General features: G+C 38.7%; 1 protein-coding gene across 3 annotated transcripts in view; it reads right to left on the minus strand.

The window, feature by feature from the left end:
- Positions 1–1081: 1081 nt before the first annotated feature.
- The window catches only part of LOC147918093 (uncharacterized), a 31381-nt gene continuing 16859 nt past the window's right edge, over positions 1082–15603 (minus strand). For 2 of the 3 annotated variants that reach the window (XR_015556376.1, XM_087449037.1), the window contains exons 2-4: positions 9859–10061; positions 7089–7179; positions 1082–5824 (exon numbers count right to left, since the gene is read on the minus strand). Coding sequence is in view for 2 of the 3 variants with exons in the window: in XM_087449037.1 (XP_087305163.1) it covers positions 5764–5824; positions 7089–7179; positions 9859–10061 (355 nt within the window). In the remaining variant the exon portion in view is untranslated. The remainder of the gene's footprint in view (positions 5825–7088; positions 7180–9858; positions 10062–15603) is intronic. The other variant, XM_087449047.1, reaches the window with a different exon arrangement.

The raw sequence follows: 15603 nt of genomic DNA on the forward strand, positions 1-15603 counted from the left end.
AAATGATTTCCAGATCCTAAGCTTCACATGTACTCTTTCCAAAACTAGACCGCCTAAGAATATGCATGTCAGTTGTTCATTTTAAAAAGGATAGGTATGTGGGGCTGGCCCCGTGGCTTGGCGGTTAGGTGCCCACGCTCTGCTGCTGGCGGCCTGGGGTTCGGATCCCGGGCACGCACCAACGCACTGCTTCTCCAGCCATGCTGAGGCCACGTCCCACATACAGCAACTAGAAGGATGTGCAACTGTGACATACAACTATCTACTGGGGCTTTGGGGGAAAAAAATAAAATAATCCTTTAAAAAAAATAAAAAATAAATAAAAAGGATAGGTATGCCTGTCATCCATTTTACCATCTTACTATGGTGCATTGATCCTGAGTATAAAAATCTCCAGAGTTCCAAACAATAGGACAATTCAAAACAGTGGTGTTGGTATTGAGAAAGTAAATGACTAATAACTAAGTCATAAAATCTGGAATTGTTTTTATTCTTCGCCTTTAACAAAACTGAAAGAAGACCTAAGATGACAGCTGGTAGATCATTAAAAATAATTTTTGATGCTAGATAACTATGTGATTTGGGCATGTAACTTGGAAGGAGTTCAAATATTTGAGTGACATTGCTAAAACAAAACTCTTTCCATTCTCATCTGCTTTTTTATGGGAATATGTTTTCTCAGATCTTATATCCATAAAAACAAAAATAAAAGAGATCGATGCTGATCTTCAGCTCATTCTAACAATAACTAATATGCTTCCATAGATACACACATTTACTGAACAAAAAATAGCCCAACCATGTGACTAATGGACACATTTCTAATAAATTTTAACTTTATGTTTATTATCTAAATGTACAATTGTTTATGTTGTTTAGGTTAATTTTGTATTAATAAGTGTAATGAAAATTTAATTCAGAAGAAATTTCAACACTAGAAGTCTCATGGTCATAAATTTTTAATTACTTTTCAATGTACATACATATTTTTACGGCAGGAAACAGTGATCACTAAAAGACTTTCAGGAAGAAAGAATATATTAAACTAGAATAAAATTCTATTGGAAAAGTGGTATGGAAATAGGAGTTGAGAGAAAAAAATTAATGAATAATTTCTGACTGTTAAAATGAGTTTGTTCATGTATTTTTATATGGATTATGAAGGGAACTACAATGGATACATTTCAAAGACTGATGAAATTTTTCGGTCATTGCTCACAATTTTTTGTAAACTATATGTTTTACAACTATTTAAGCTTATGGTCAGAAATTTTAGAGGTCAACAAAAATTTGTAAGAAGAGACAAAATTTTCAAAATTTACTTAGGACTATTGATGTAGAATCTTAAAATACCCTTGAAAATAATATGAAATCTGAGCCTAATTTAATAGCAAATATTTTATGTGAGTTATTTTTGTTGTTACATGAAAGAAGGAGCCTCTGAACATTTTCATATCCTGTTCAACTATACAGTTATTATTATTATATATTATGCATGTAACATACATGCATAATATGTAATAAGAGGCACACTGGCACAATAAAAGGCAATTCATTGGCACAATTAAAGAAGAAAATCTTGTTTTATTAAAACTGGCAGAAAATTGATATGGTTGAATTCTGTTATTATTTCTAAGAGTAATTAATTAGAGCTGAGACTTCTGATTTTACCTAGAATTATTTTACATACATGAAGGAACACACCTAGATTTAAAAATCTACATTGCTACATTTTTGAGGAGTATGAGGCATAAAGAACACAGAAATAAATGCTTGTCCATTTATTTTGAAGATTATTGGTGATGGGTACTGAATATAAGACCTGGAAATCCAGACGTGCACTCCTTACTCTCTCGTCAGTGCCTCACTGCCCACCAATAGCAAGTCTCAAATAATCTTAATGATATTACATATCCCCAGGTGTGTGATGGTGTCTGGCACAGCATGGATGCTCCATATCTGTTTGTTGAATTTCTGAATGAATGAAAGAACTGGGATTCATTCATTTAGTGAGTTGGCCAGTCAGCCTTTTCCACTTTCAGAAATTTTCTATTAAAGGACAAATTTACATTTGAGTTATGTCATCTGAACAGTGGTTCCCAAAAGTCAGCACACAGTCTGACTGTATCAGTGTCACTGAGAGTGTGTTATAGATTTTACTTCCTGTACCCACACCCCATATTACTAAATTACACACTTGAGGGGGAGAGATCTGGGAATCTTCATTTTTAATAGGCTTCCCAGTTGATTGTCACACACAGAAGAATCAGTTTTGGAAACAAGAAAAACCAGAGAAGATTCATTCAGAGAATGACAAAGCAGGAAATACAGGCAGTCTCAGGGAAAAAAATAGTCTGGTCAGAGCTGCAAAGGAAACAATGCCAAACCTTTGTCACTGTGCTCAAGACTCAAATTCAAGGGAGAGGGTGACTGTGGTCTCCCTTGGGTCACATTGGTATCCCGTTTAGGGTAAGGTCAGGGCCATGATTAGTAGTTCCGCTAGACTGCATCTGATAGAGAAGAGGGTTTTTCATAAACATAAATCAAAATGCTGCTAGAAATCAGGGAAGTCGCCAAGGAGTCAAAAAAATTTTACAAATATAAGGCTGTACACAACGGAATGGGGTGCCTCATAGAGTAGCATGTACCCTGTCAACAGACAACCAAACACTAGACTATTACTCAAACTGAACACCATAGAAAGGTCTCCTGAATCAAGAGCCTGGGTAACCTTGAAACTGTTCTTCCTTTCTGAGTCTGTGGTTCTTTATTACTAATTGAATTCTGAAATCATCTAATTCAGTTTTTAAAAATGAGTCAAACATTGTTTAGAATCCTATAGAAAAACTAAACAATTGACTACATTTGTAACTTTTTTGTGGTAATATATTTTAAATTGTGTCTATCGACAGAATACTAGATAAAGTCTATTGTAGGGAAGAATAATCAATAATCATCCGCTCAGCTCTCTGCCCTTTGAGCCAGCCTGACTCCCTCCACTCATCATGTGTCCACTGTTCCATAGTGAAAAACCTCAGTCATCTTATCCCCTGGCATTGTCAAATAAGGAAATTGTCAAGGAACTGCCTATTCATTCCCAAATGGCTTTTGTGTTTTTCCTATTTTGGTTTTTGGCCTAATTTTTGGCTCTGCAAATCTAATGTCCTTTCTTTCCTTTGACCTCCACAGATTTGAAGTTCATATTTGCCAATCCCTGTGACTCACAGCATCCTCAGACTTTTGAGTAAGAATCGCTTACTCGTCCTCATCCAGGAACCTAATTAATAAATCCCTTTCTCCAACTGGGTTCATGTTGGCTGGATCATTCTCCAATCCCACAGAAGCGGGGAAGTTTAACTGTGTTTGTAAATCTCTGACATGGTTGAATATGGAGATGTTCACTGGTTAGCCACGAAGTAAACATTGACAAAACATCCAAACAATTAAATAACTGTACACCCACATCATTTTTCAGGAATTTAAATGTATATATGTTCAGCTTTTCTGACTCATGTCATTATTCTTTCATTGATGGAATAGACATGGTACACTGCCCTGTGAAGAATACCTCATTACCTTTCACTGTTCTCTAAATTTCATAGTGCTGCCTAAAAATATCTTTTCACTGGAAAAGCCTAGAAGAACAGTACTCAAGACAGTTGTGTTTTCCATTACATTGATCTTAGTCAGTAGACTCCAATGCGTGATTGAGTTGCATGCTGCTAATAAATCAACAAACATTACATCTGTTCTCATCTGCATTTTGATCTTTCACCTGTGTGCTGAGTGATATTTAATGTTAAGCTAATACAAGGGTTGCCTTTTCTCTCTGGTTTGTTTTGGATTATTTTCTTTCATACATTTACCAATGACCAATCTCTTCAAAAATTCACACATACTGATGATTTATGTAACATATCCAAGAAAATAATTTTATTTCTCTCAGGAAAAATGTTATATATGCATTGACTCAATTCTTAGACTATAAAAACCAACTTTTTGACAATATAATCAGGCTGTAGTTGACAACTCCCTATAGGTGCCCCAAGAAGTCAAATGTAAAATAAGCCTATAATAAAAGTTCACTGGCTATTCACTGGAAGCCTATTCACACAAGCGGGTGACATTGGTTAAACCAAATGAAAAAAAAGGTTAAAGGTAAGTCTTATGCCATAAGATTAACCCCTGAATACAGGTTGGTTCCAGGTACTAAATTAATCTGATAATTTTGAGAATCGCTGATGTTGTCTAATGCTAAAGTATATGTGCTCAATATACAGATAATGCTCACCTTGTAAGAATATAGCTCTTAATTAACAGTTGAGGAATAACAGGAAAATCCATAGCTAGATGCAAAAGGTAATCAGGCAGAGGCACTGCTAAAGGGCACTGTATTAGTCTGGGTTCTCCCAAAAAACTGAACCAACAGGAGAACGAGAGGCATTATAAGGAATAGGCTCACACGATTATGGAGGCTGAGAAGTCCCACCATCTGCAGTCTGCAAACTGGAGACCCAGGAAAGCCGGTGGTATAAATCAAGTCTGAGTCTAAAGGCCTGAGAACCAGGAGCACTGGTGGTGTGCTCAGTCCAAGGGCAGGAAAAGACTGACGTCTCAGCTCCAATAGTCAGGCAGAGAGAGACAATTTGACCTTCCTCCATCGTTTTGTTCTACTCAGGCCCTCAGTGGGTTGGATGATGCTCACCCACATTGGGTGAGGACGAGCTGCTTTACTCAATCCACCAATTCAATGCTAATCTCCGCCAGAAACACCCTCATAGACACACCCAGAAATAATGTTTAACCAGATATCTGGGTATCCCATGGCCCGGTTGAGTTGACAGGTAAAATTAGCCATCACAGGCACCGAACCTAGCATTAGAAGACCTGATTTGAAGTCCTGGCTGTGACACTACATATATCCTTGAGCCTATGTTTCTTCATCCGAAAAATGAAAGTAACAACAACTCACTCACAGGGTGATGGAGAGAGTAAAGGGATATCAAATAGATGTAAATGCAACCTGTAAATTTTAAAGTGGTTTAGAAATATAAGGTACTATTACTTCTGTTTCCTGTTAGTGCCACACTGTTAGTTAGCTATCGAGATATAGTAACAGGCCTGGAAAGTACAAATTTAAGACAAAACCTTTGTCAAAGTGATTTCATTGGAGGAAACAATATAAACAAGCTTAATGAGTAGTCTTAGGCTTTTGGATACAATGGTAGATAAATATTACCAAAGATATTCTTGAAAGCCTCTACTCTAAAGGCTGTGCTAAAACAGACATGGAGCCCATGAGATCCATTCAATAGGCCTTCATGTAGATAGGTGAACCCAGCAATGCCTGAACTGTTATCCAAGCAAACTATGTCAAAAATTAAAAATAATCCATAGGAGTTACTATCTGAACACCAGTACAGGTGAATGTAGTGAAGTGCTGGCCCTGGAGTATCTACATCTTGGCCATATCCCTGTGAATACCAGTTAAAAAAATATTTATTGCAAAAACAGAAGAAGCCATTGCTTATGTCTGTGGTAGGAAAAAATGTCTAGAGAAAAAGAAAGAATTAGTGATGGAAGTGAGCACACAGAATAGCTCCTACTTTAAAAGCCATGTGGCCTCAGGTTTCCCGGAAGTCCCAAGCCTGTCATTCTTGCAGCTACTATCACTCCTTACACCAAAGCTGTCAGGTGCAAACAATAGAAAAGCTGCCGCTGCTTTCTCCAGGTACTGAGTTCACCGAGAGGGAGGCCACTGAACTATTCCACCGTAGTCTTGGGTCTTTCTTCCCTGACAGATCCAACTTCCACTGAGAATGACCTTCCACAGCAATAGTGAGAAATGAGAAATGGAGAAGAAGATTGTCACAAATTTGAACTAAGGGTCTGGTAAAGTAGTTAAATAAAGTAAATGATATAATTTAAATAAAAACAATTTCCCCAAAACCAGAATTTCTCCCAAGCCTTCTTAATTGATTAAGACCCTACCATTCTGTCAGTCCCTTAAACTCAAACATGTGCTCATCTCCGGTCACCCTTGCTGCCTTTACCCCACGGTTTATTAATTGCCAAATCTTATTATTTACAGGCACGCTATGGGAGTAATACCCTGTGTCTCTTCATGTTTAGCCCCTCTGTTAATACTCTAGTTTGTTTCCACATTATTTTATGAAATTATTACAAAAGCATCCCAACTGGTCTCCCTGCTTAAATTTTTCTCTCACTCTATAATCGATGCAGCACTACCAGACGTGTCTGTCTAATTCACACCCCTTTCCAACTCAAAATCCTTCAGTGGCTGCCCATTGCATACAAAATTAAGTCCAAATCTCATAGACTAAAAATTAAAAGTCTGAAAACACCAAGTGTTGGAGAGGTCATGGAGCAACAAGAACTCTCCTGTACTGCTGGTGGAAGGGTATGGATAGGAGCATTTTGGAAAGTCGATTCTCAGAATCTACTAAAGCTGAACATGCACATATCCTATGACCCCCAAATTCCACACAAACAATGGTGACTTTGATAAATAAATTGTGGTCTATTCATACACTGAAATGCTTATAAAACAATGAAAATAAATGAACTATAAATACGACATGTACAAATGTTCAACAGCATGTATAAATCGCAACAATACTGAATGAAAGAAGTTAGACACAAAATAATATACACTAACTAGTGACATTTACATAGAATTCAAAATTAGACAACATTAATCTATGGTGTTAGAAGTCAGTATAGTTTCCTTCAGGGAAAAAGAAAGGTGTAGGGTTTGAAGGGGCATGAGTGTGGCTTCTGATATGTTGGTAACGTTCTATTTTGCGAGCTGGGTAGTGCTTTCATGAGTGTGTTAACTTTGTAATAATCCATTGATCTATACACTTGTGTTTTGTGCACATTTCTGTACAATTTTTTAAAAAATATAGGTTCTTAGCTTGGCTCTTAAGGCTGACCACTATCTTTCCCTACCTTACTCTCGCTCAACAGGCCTCACTGAATGTTATGTTCCAACTATGTCTTCGTTCAAGTTGCTACACAAGTAACCACAGAATGTGTGGCTTAAACAACAAACATTGATTCCTTACATTTGTGAAGCCCAAGATGAAAGTGCCATCAGATCCGGTGTCTGGCGGGGACCTGCCTCCTGGTGTGCAGATGGCCATCTTCTGGCTGCATCTTCATATGGCAGAGAGCAGAGGGAAAAGAGGCAAGTTCTTTCATGTATCTTCCTAAAAGGGCACTAATCCCATCATGAGGGCTCCATTAACATGACCTAATCACCTCCCAAAGGCCCCTCCTCCTAATACCATCCCGTTGGGGGTTAGGGCTTCAACATATGAATTTTGGGGGGGAAACAAACATTTAGTCCGCAACAAACTATGTTGGTTTCTTCACTCATCCCAGAACAGGTTCTATCACTTTTTAAGCCTGTTCTTTTGTTCATGCAGTTTCTCACTGGGAATCATCTCTTCATATCAAAATCCTATCTATTTTTCAAAGTTCAATACACCATTTTATGAAGCCCTTCCTGATGTCAACAGACATTATCTCTCCCTCTCTGAGTGGCAACAATAATTTGAACCTCTCTTAAGAACTTGATCCCATAAATCCCTGTATTTCAGATATTTTTTAATTTGTCTTATCCTCTAACAAGTGTATAAATCATTGGAGAACCAGGAACTTTGTCTTACATATCTTAGAATTCCTTGCATTACGTCACATACTGCCAGCATATGTTGCTAAGTGGATAATTGGATGTGTGACTAAATGACAAGCAAATAAACCATTGAGTCAGTTTCTTACAAAATATCTATAATCATTATATGCCTCCAAAGGGACTCTATGAGTCAAATTTTATCCCAGCCTAGGAGTACAGGTCTCCCAGTGTCCTCTTTGTTCTTGCCAACAAACCAGTAGATGAGTGATGGAAAGTTACAGTGTTTTGTATCTTACAGAACCCCAAAGGTGAGAGATGAGCAGACTGAAAGCCTGGAATTGGTGAATACACTACCAGCCCAAGACAAAATTGTGAAACAGGAAGATGTTTCTTTCCCAATTTTCCTCCAATTGTCATTTCTTCATCCACTGCCCCCACCACCACCACCATCCTGTCTCCTTCTTCTCTTCCCTTCCTTTTCAGAGGTCAGTACTGACACAGAACCAACAGGATGTGTGTGTGTGTGTGTGTGTGTGTGTGTGTAGAGAGAGACAGAGAGAGAGAGACAGAGAGAGAGATTTATTATAAGAAATGGGCTCATGTGATTATGGAGGTTAACAAGTCCAAGATGTACAGTCAGCAAGCTGGAGACCCAGGACAGCTGATGGTGCAGTTCCAGGCAAAAGCTGTTCAGGCTCAAGACCCCATAAGAGCCAATGTTTCAGTTCAATTCCAAAAGCTGGAAAGACTAATGTCCCAGCTTACCAGGCAGGCAGGAGGAGGTGTCTTTTACTCATGACAGGGTCATCCCTTTATTTCTATTCAACTGATTGGATGAGCCTCACCCACATCAGGTAGAGCAATCTGCTTTGCGCAGTCTACCAATTCAAATGTTAATCTCATCCAAAAACACCCTCATAGACACATCCCGAATAACATTTGACCAAATATCTGAGCACCCTGTAGCCCAGACAAGTTGACACATAAAATGAACCATCACAATTGTCTTCCTGGCTTTTCCCTCTTATTTCTGGCAAAAAGTACTCTATTGTTCCTTTAGAGCATTTACACATCTTCATTCTCAAATGTGTAGTTTGTATGGGATTGAATACCTTCCCTTTCAACTCTAAAAGAGGACCCCAAATTGATCCAGATATTCTGTCGGCTTGACCATAGTGTTTAATACACAGATGGACAAGAATTAATGGATAGAGTTAATGAGATAATGGTAACAATGGCTCACATAACAAATATTACCACAATTAACCATCACAACAACCCATTGGGACATATGCTCCCAAAGAGAAGACAAAGCTTTGAGAGAAAAGAGAAGCTTTGACTCTTCAACTGGATTTAGTAACATGAAGATGTGACGACTGGAACTGCCCTATCCATTATGCTGTCTGAGCATAGAACAGTCAGCCTGAGAGTAGAAGCAACTCATAAGGGGATCTTAATGATGTAATTTAAGCTCTGAATGAAGGTGCATGTGAAGCCAGGTTCACTGTAGACTTTTCAATTGCATGATTCAGTAAATTCCCTATTTTGATTTAAGCCATTTGAGTTGGGTTTACATCACTTGCAATAGCAAAATTCGTAATTGATGTAGAAATTGATACCAGAAGTAGGGTGTTGTAAATGACAAACCCTAGAATATAGAAGTGACTAACCAGGTAAGTAGATAGTGGGAAACTGAGAATCCCTAGCTGACACAGTAATAGCATCAGGGATGTGCATGTGACCCAAAATAAGCTATTGATGTGTGAGGAGATGTAGCTGGGGCTTCTGGAAAAAAGAAATTTTGATCCTTCAAATAGATTTAATGGCATAAAAATATAATATGTGAAGCCACAAAAAGGGAGACTGGCTGAGATAGAGACAACCCAAAGGAAACACAGCCAAGAGTCTGATCCTGGTAATAATTTTTGTACCTCGAGTCAAAGTGCATCAGTCTGGGTCCAATCAGGAGATAGAAACTACACAGGGAGATAAACATGGGAAGTTTAATGTAAAGAATTATTAAATTATGTTAAGAGAGTAACTATAAGATATTAGGAAATTTTATGTGGTACCCAGGGCTGAGGAAGAATATTCACAGAAAGACAAAATTGGAAGGGGGCCTTCTCCCCAAGGCTGGGGTTCAGACCTCCTTGGAGAAGGTGTAGTTCCACCCTACCACTGCATAGCCCAGAAATTACCTAGGTTTCCCAGACCAGAGCTGTTCTGCAGTTGCTGGGCAATGAGGAAGCAGCCCTGTGGAGTGCAGGTGGGGAGCAGGCAGTCAGCAACTGCTGGACGGTAGAAACCTTCTGGTCCACAGGCAAAGCATGTAGGGCTTACAGAGGGAGTAGAAGCTGACTTGGTGGGGACCCTCCGGGGCACTGACAGGTTGCACAGGGACCTGTAAAGAGAAATGGGGCACTGATGCAGACAAGAAGCTTTTGGAGTGCTAATTTCCAGGTCAAGTGTGCAGCAGGAAGGTTATTACCAGGCTGCAGAGTTGCCCAAGGACTGCATTCTGGGCACATGGCTGGGGCAGAGCTTCACCAGATGTCCTTAGACCCACATTGCTGGCTCACTGAGCAGCTGCCAGACACGGCAGGGGAGCCCCTTCCTCCTGCGAGGTCTCTCCAGTGCCCTCTACTGAAAAGGCTTCACATAGGTCTCTCTTTATTATTATTATTATTATTTTGAGGTCATATTGGTTTATAACATGTAATTTCAGGTGTACGTTATTATCTATCAGTTTCTGTATAGACTGCATTGTACTCACTACCAATAGTCTAGTTTTCATCTGTCACCACACATATGTTCCCCTTTATCCCTTTCCTCCACCCCCACCACCCCCTTCCCATCTGGTACCCACTAATCTGTTCTCTTTGTGCATGTGTTTGTTTATCTTCCACACGAGTGAAATCATACAGTGTTTGTCTTTCTCTGTCTGTCTTATTTTGCTTAACATCATACCCTCAAGGTCCATCCATGTTGTTGCAAATGGGATGATTTTGTCTTTTTTATGGCTGAATAGTATTCCACTGTATATATACACCACATCTTCTTTATCCATTCATCAGTTGATGGGCACTTGGGTTGCTTCCACATCTTGGCTATTAGGAATAATGCTACAATGAACATAGGAGTGCATAGATCTTTGTATTGTTGATTTCATGTTCTTTGGATAAATACTCGGTAGTGGGATAGCTGGATTGTAAGGTATTTCCATTTTTAATTTTTTGAGAAATCTCCATACTTTTTTCCATAGTGGCTGCACCAGTTTGCATTCCCACCAGCAGTGTATGTAGTTTGCCCTTTCTCCACATCCTCTCCAACACTTACTATTTCTTGTCTTATTAATTATAGCCATTCTGATGGGTGTGAGGTGATATCTCATTGCAGTTATGATTTGCATTTCCCTAATAATTAGTGATGTTGAACATCTTTTCATGTGTCTGTTGGGCATCTGTATATCTGCTTTGGAAAAATGTCTGTTCATATCCTCTGCCTATTTTCTGATTAGATGGTTTGGTTTTTTGTTGTTGAGTTATATGAGTTCTTTATATATTTTGGAAATTAACCCCTTGTCAGATATATGATTTGCAAATATTTTCTCCCAGTTGGTGGGTTGTCTTTTCATTTTGTTGATGGTTTCCTTTGTCTTGTAGAAGCTTTTTAGTCTGATGCAGTCCCATTTGTTTATTTTTTCTTTTGTTTCCCTTGCCTGAGTAGACATGGTATTTGAAAAGATGCTGCTAATGATGTCAAAGAGTGTCTCCCTTTAAAAGAGAAACACCAAAAGGGATTGTCTGTTATCGTAGAACATATATTGAAGGGTGAATTTGGAGCTAAGAGGCAATAAATTGAAAAGTGGCGCATAGGCTGTGAGTATTGGTGACAAGAGCCAGTAAATTCCCTTCTGGTTTTAGACATTTTCTGCTGGATTTTCTGAATATTGCAATTGAAAGATTGCTGATATAGGACCCAGTCCTCATACCATCTATAGCTAAGCAGGCTTTTTCATTGAGCATTGCATGCTTTCCTGATGGGCTTTCTGCCTCCATTTCCCAACCAAAATCTTTCTGCCCAGGTCTCATTTTTTTTTCAGTTAGAATCCTACTTATTGTCATTGATATATATGTTAACAGCCTATCAATAACATATTTTTATTCTAATAAGAGTATTCAAGAAAATGAGGGCTTAAAAGAGGATGATGGAGTTTTTAGGTACCTCGACAAGTTGATAGAAAGATATTTTAGGGACACTGGAATTTGGGGTTCCCCTCAAATAATTATGCTATTATCTATAATCATATAATACAGTCAGAATTTCCCAGGGTCTCAATTCTGTCTGGTCATTCTAGAATTCTACAGTGGCAACAAAACATGGCCCAACCAGGCATGGTTTATTTTCAGCATGAAAAAAAGAAATCTAAGTAAGCAATGATAATAGTAATGGACTATTTTAGGTAAAAATATAATTGCTTTTTGTGCTTTTTTTAATGCAACCGAACTACCAGGGAGTGGAATTAAGGAACTAAAAATTTTACTCAATACTCTTGGTGATTAAAATAATTACTTTACAGAGTAGACCCCAAGGAACTTATAAAAGTCCTTAATTAGACAATACTACCCCTTTGAAAAGTTTGATTTTAAGATTAGTCTGATATATCTTTTTTTTTTTTTAAGCATCAGAGATTTCTCCTAAACTCCTCAGTAGTCTTATCTATATAATGGTAACTGGTCATTTTTATTTGTTTGTAAGTGTTTCTTAGTCCTAGGGCTTTATAACCACAAAGTTCATTATTAAAAAGTTTTAGATCACCTCAAATACTTTCTGTGCTACTTGGAAAAAGTATCTAGGGGAAAATTCACGTAAGAAGAGTAACCCAATTTAACAGAAAACACGAAAAATTGTTGATGAAGTGCTTTATGTGTTCGTGTGTTTGGCCCAAAGGAAGCATCGGACTAGCTCCGGGAGTGAGAGGCAGAGTGAAAAGATGCAGTATCTCCTCCTCTGCCTGCTTGTGTTGGATAAATGGATCATTTTATTGTCAGGTTGGTTGAGACTGAATGTCGACATTATACAGGAAGGTCCCAAAGGTATGCAGTACAGAGGATGCTATTCCAGCTTCCTTTGCTTGACGCTATTAAATGAGCTCACAGTCTGTAAGATAAAAGTTAGATAAATTGAAGGCCAATAAGTACCTACTTTTATAGCAGTAGTTTCAGTTTAAACTCCTCGTGAGTTTATTTGTGTTTCTATGGAAAGACCGCATCTAAAACAGCACTCAGATGAAATTCTTCAGAGAAAATAAACAAAATTTACCTGTGAATTGCTGTACTGATTGGTGGAGTTTTTCTCCTTTCAATAACAATAGCACAACAGCCACTTAAGAGTGTGAAAACTCTGAGCCCCCTGACAGTAGATGGTATATTTAATTTGAAACATCAGAAATACATTCTACATTCATTTAGAAAATTTTGGCCGGTTACATATAAGGAACATTCATCCATTCATTTCACAAAAATTTATTGATTATTTATTATACGTTAGGAAACCATGGTTCCTGCCTTTGTAAATCTGTCTAGCATATGAGAATCTTTTGTTGCTCTAAATATCTGTGATTATCACATGTCAAATGGGCACCACACTTCAAAAGAGACATAACAAAAATAACAATCATTTTTATAAAGTGATACAATTTTCAAAGAATTTTCATATATATAATCAGTAGTAATATTCAATATATTTACTGACTGGTACAGCACAGACTCCAACAAACCAAAGTGCAAATAGAATAAGACTGATTTTGAAAGAAATCTGTGGAGTACAGAATCTCAGCCATTACATCCACTTATATGTGTGGTTTGCAAGTTTCCACTGAGCCAGGGGCAGGACCTTAAATGGAACTTATCCCTTGCCCTCCACCATAAGTAGGATGATGGCTAACAAGAGATCATAATACTGGCAATTAGAAATTGATCATTAATACATATTTATTACATGTATACCATGTGTCAGCAACTGCACTTCACATTTGATTAAGACAAGTCAAGTTGCAGGCTGCTAAGAAGTAAATATGAAATAAGGAAGAATAAGCTGGGGGTACAGTGAGAGAATATTGATAGTGGTGGAAGCAAGGCTGAGGAAAAGGTTCATAGGATAGAAAATATTTTTGCACATTTTAGGCTGAGGAGAAAGTTGTGGAAAGAGATAGATTGAAAGAGCAGGTAAGAAAGGACATAATTATTAGAGCAAGAACTTGCAAGAGGTAGAAGGCTAGGGGTCATGAGCATAGGTGAAGGAAAGGAGGCAGAATGCCTCTGTGGAAGGAGGGGAGGAGATAAGGATGGATGAAAACTGTAAATCAATTCGGTGGTGTAAAAGAAGTAAAATAAGTCCTAGAATGTTGACAGGAATTTCGAAGGAAAGGCAAGGGATGATCCAGAATGAGAAAGAATAAATGAATTCCAAGGAAACAGTGTGAAGGAAGTTTTTCACAGCTATAACAGCTATTTCCTCCATGAAGTAGTCAAAGTAATCTGCTAAGGGAAAATTGTGCAGCATTAAGCGCAAAGCTTGAAAAGAGTAGCAAAAAATGACCAGCATAGGAAATGGGCAAGGCTATGTAAAGATTGCTGTACAATAGTGAGAGTCCAACAGCAGCTGGAAATTGTAAAGGTATTAGTCAAGCAATCAACATGGTTATGTGATTTGCTGCAGTATTATCCAATGCCTGGTTCCAGGATCAGAACAAACAGATGGCTAGGTTATTCTAGAATTGAGAATTAGGACAATAGAATGAGAAGGTCATAAGAGTGTTGAGAATTAAGAGTGCCGGTGAGAGAGGTTTAACTGAATGACAATGGGTTGTCAGTTGGATTGAATAAGGAAAGGAAGCCAAAGGCTTCTTCTTTTTTTGTGAGCAAGATTAGCCCTGAACTAACATCTGTCACCAATCCTCTTTTTTTTTTTCTTTTTTTTGCTGAGGAAGACTGGCTCTGGGCTAACATCCGTGCCCATCTTCCTCCACTTTATATGGGATGGCGCCACAGCATGGCTTGACAAGCGGTGCTTTGGTGTGCGCCTGGGATCCGAGCCCCGGGCCAACACAGCGGAGGGCATGCACTTAACCACTATGCCACCGGGCCAGCCCCAGGGCTTTTTGATCAAGAACATATAAAGCTGACAAAGTAGAAGAATCAATGAGAGTGAAGAGCAGCCACTCCCTTGCACAAAACCTCTTTAAGGGCATTCTACAGCCTGGAAGATAAAGTTTAGTTTACCTCTTATAACCAGGCTTTCCATAATCTTGCCTGCTAGCAAGTTCATGTCCTATTCCTTCCCCCAAATGCCCTCAGGTATGCCACCTGTCCTGGCACACAGATGACTATGCTGCTTCCTGTTTTCTTGCCACTGCTGTTCTTCCCAAAGAACTCCTCCTCTTCTCCTAAATCCCATCCACCTGACGAACTCAGCTATCAAGACTCATCTCAAGCATCTCTCCCTTTTTAAAGTCTTCTGTGGGGAATTTGTCTGCAAAAAAATGGCTGCCAAATTTTCATCTCATCCCTGTACACTCAAGTCATTACTCCCACAAAAAGCCCTTGATTCTGGGCAAACCAATAGAATGCTGCAGAATTTGCACTGTGCCAATTCCAGCCTAACCCAGCTACCATGCTGTGAAAAAGTTCAGGCTATCCCGCCTGGAGTATAAGCTATCATGGGGGAGAAAGGCCAGAAGAGGAGAGTTGGCATAGAGCGCCTATACCCAGACATGTGAGAAGACCTTCTTGGCCCTTCCTGCCCGTCCCAGCCACCAGCTGAATGTAGATGGAGCCCAGTCAACCCACAGAATTGTGGGAAATAATAAATCATTGCTATTTTAAGCCACTAAGTTTGAAGGTTTAGTTATACAATTATAAATAAATGATGTATCTCCTCTT

This window comes from Ceratotherium simum, chromosome 2 (assembly GCF_057802395.1).
Source record: "Ceratotherium simum simum isolate JZ-2026a chromosome 2, ASM5780239v1, whole genome shotgun sequence".
Lineage (NCBI taxonomy): Eukaryota > Metazoa > Chordata > Mammalia > Perissodactyla > Rhinocerotidae > Ceratotherium > Ceratotherium simum.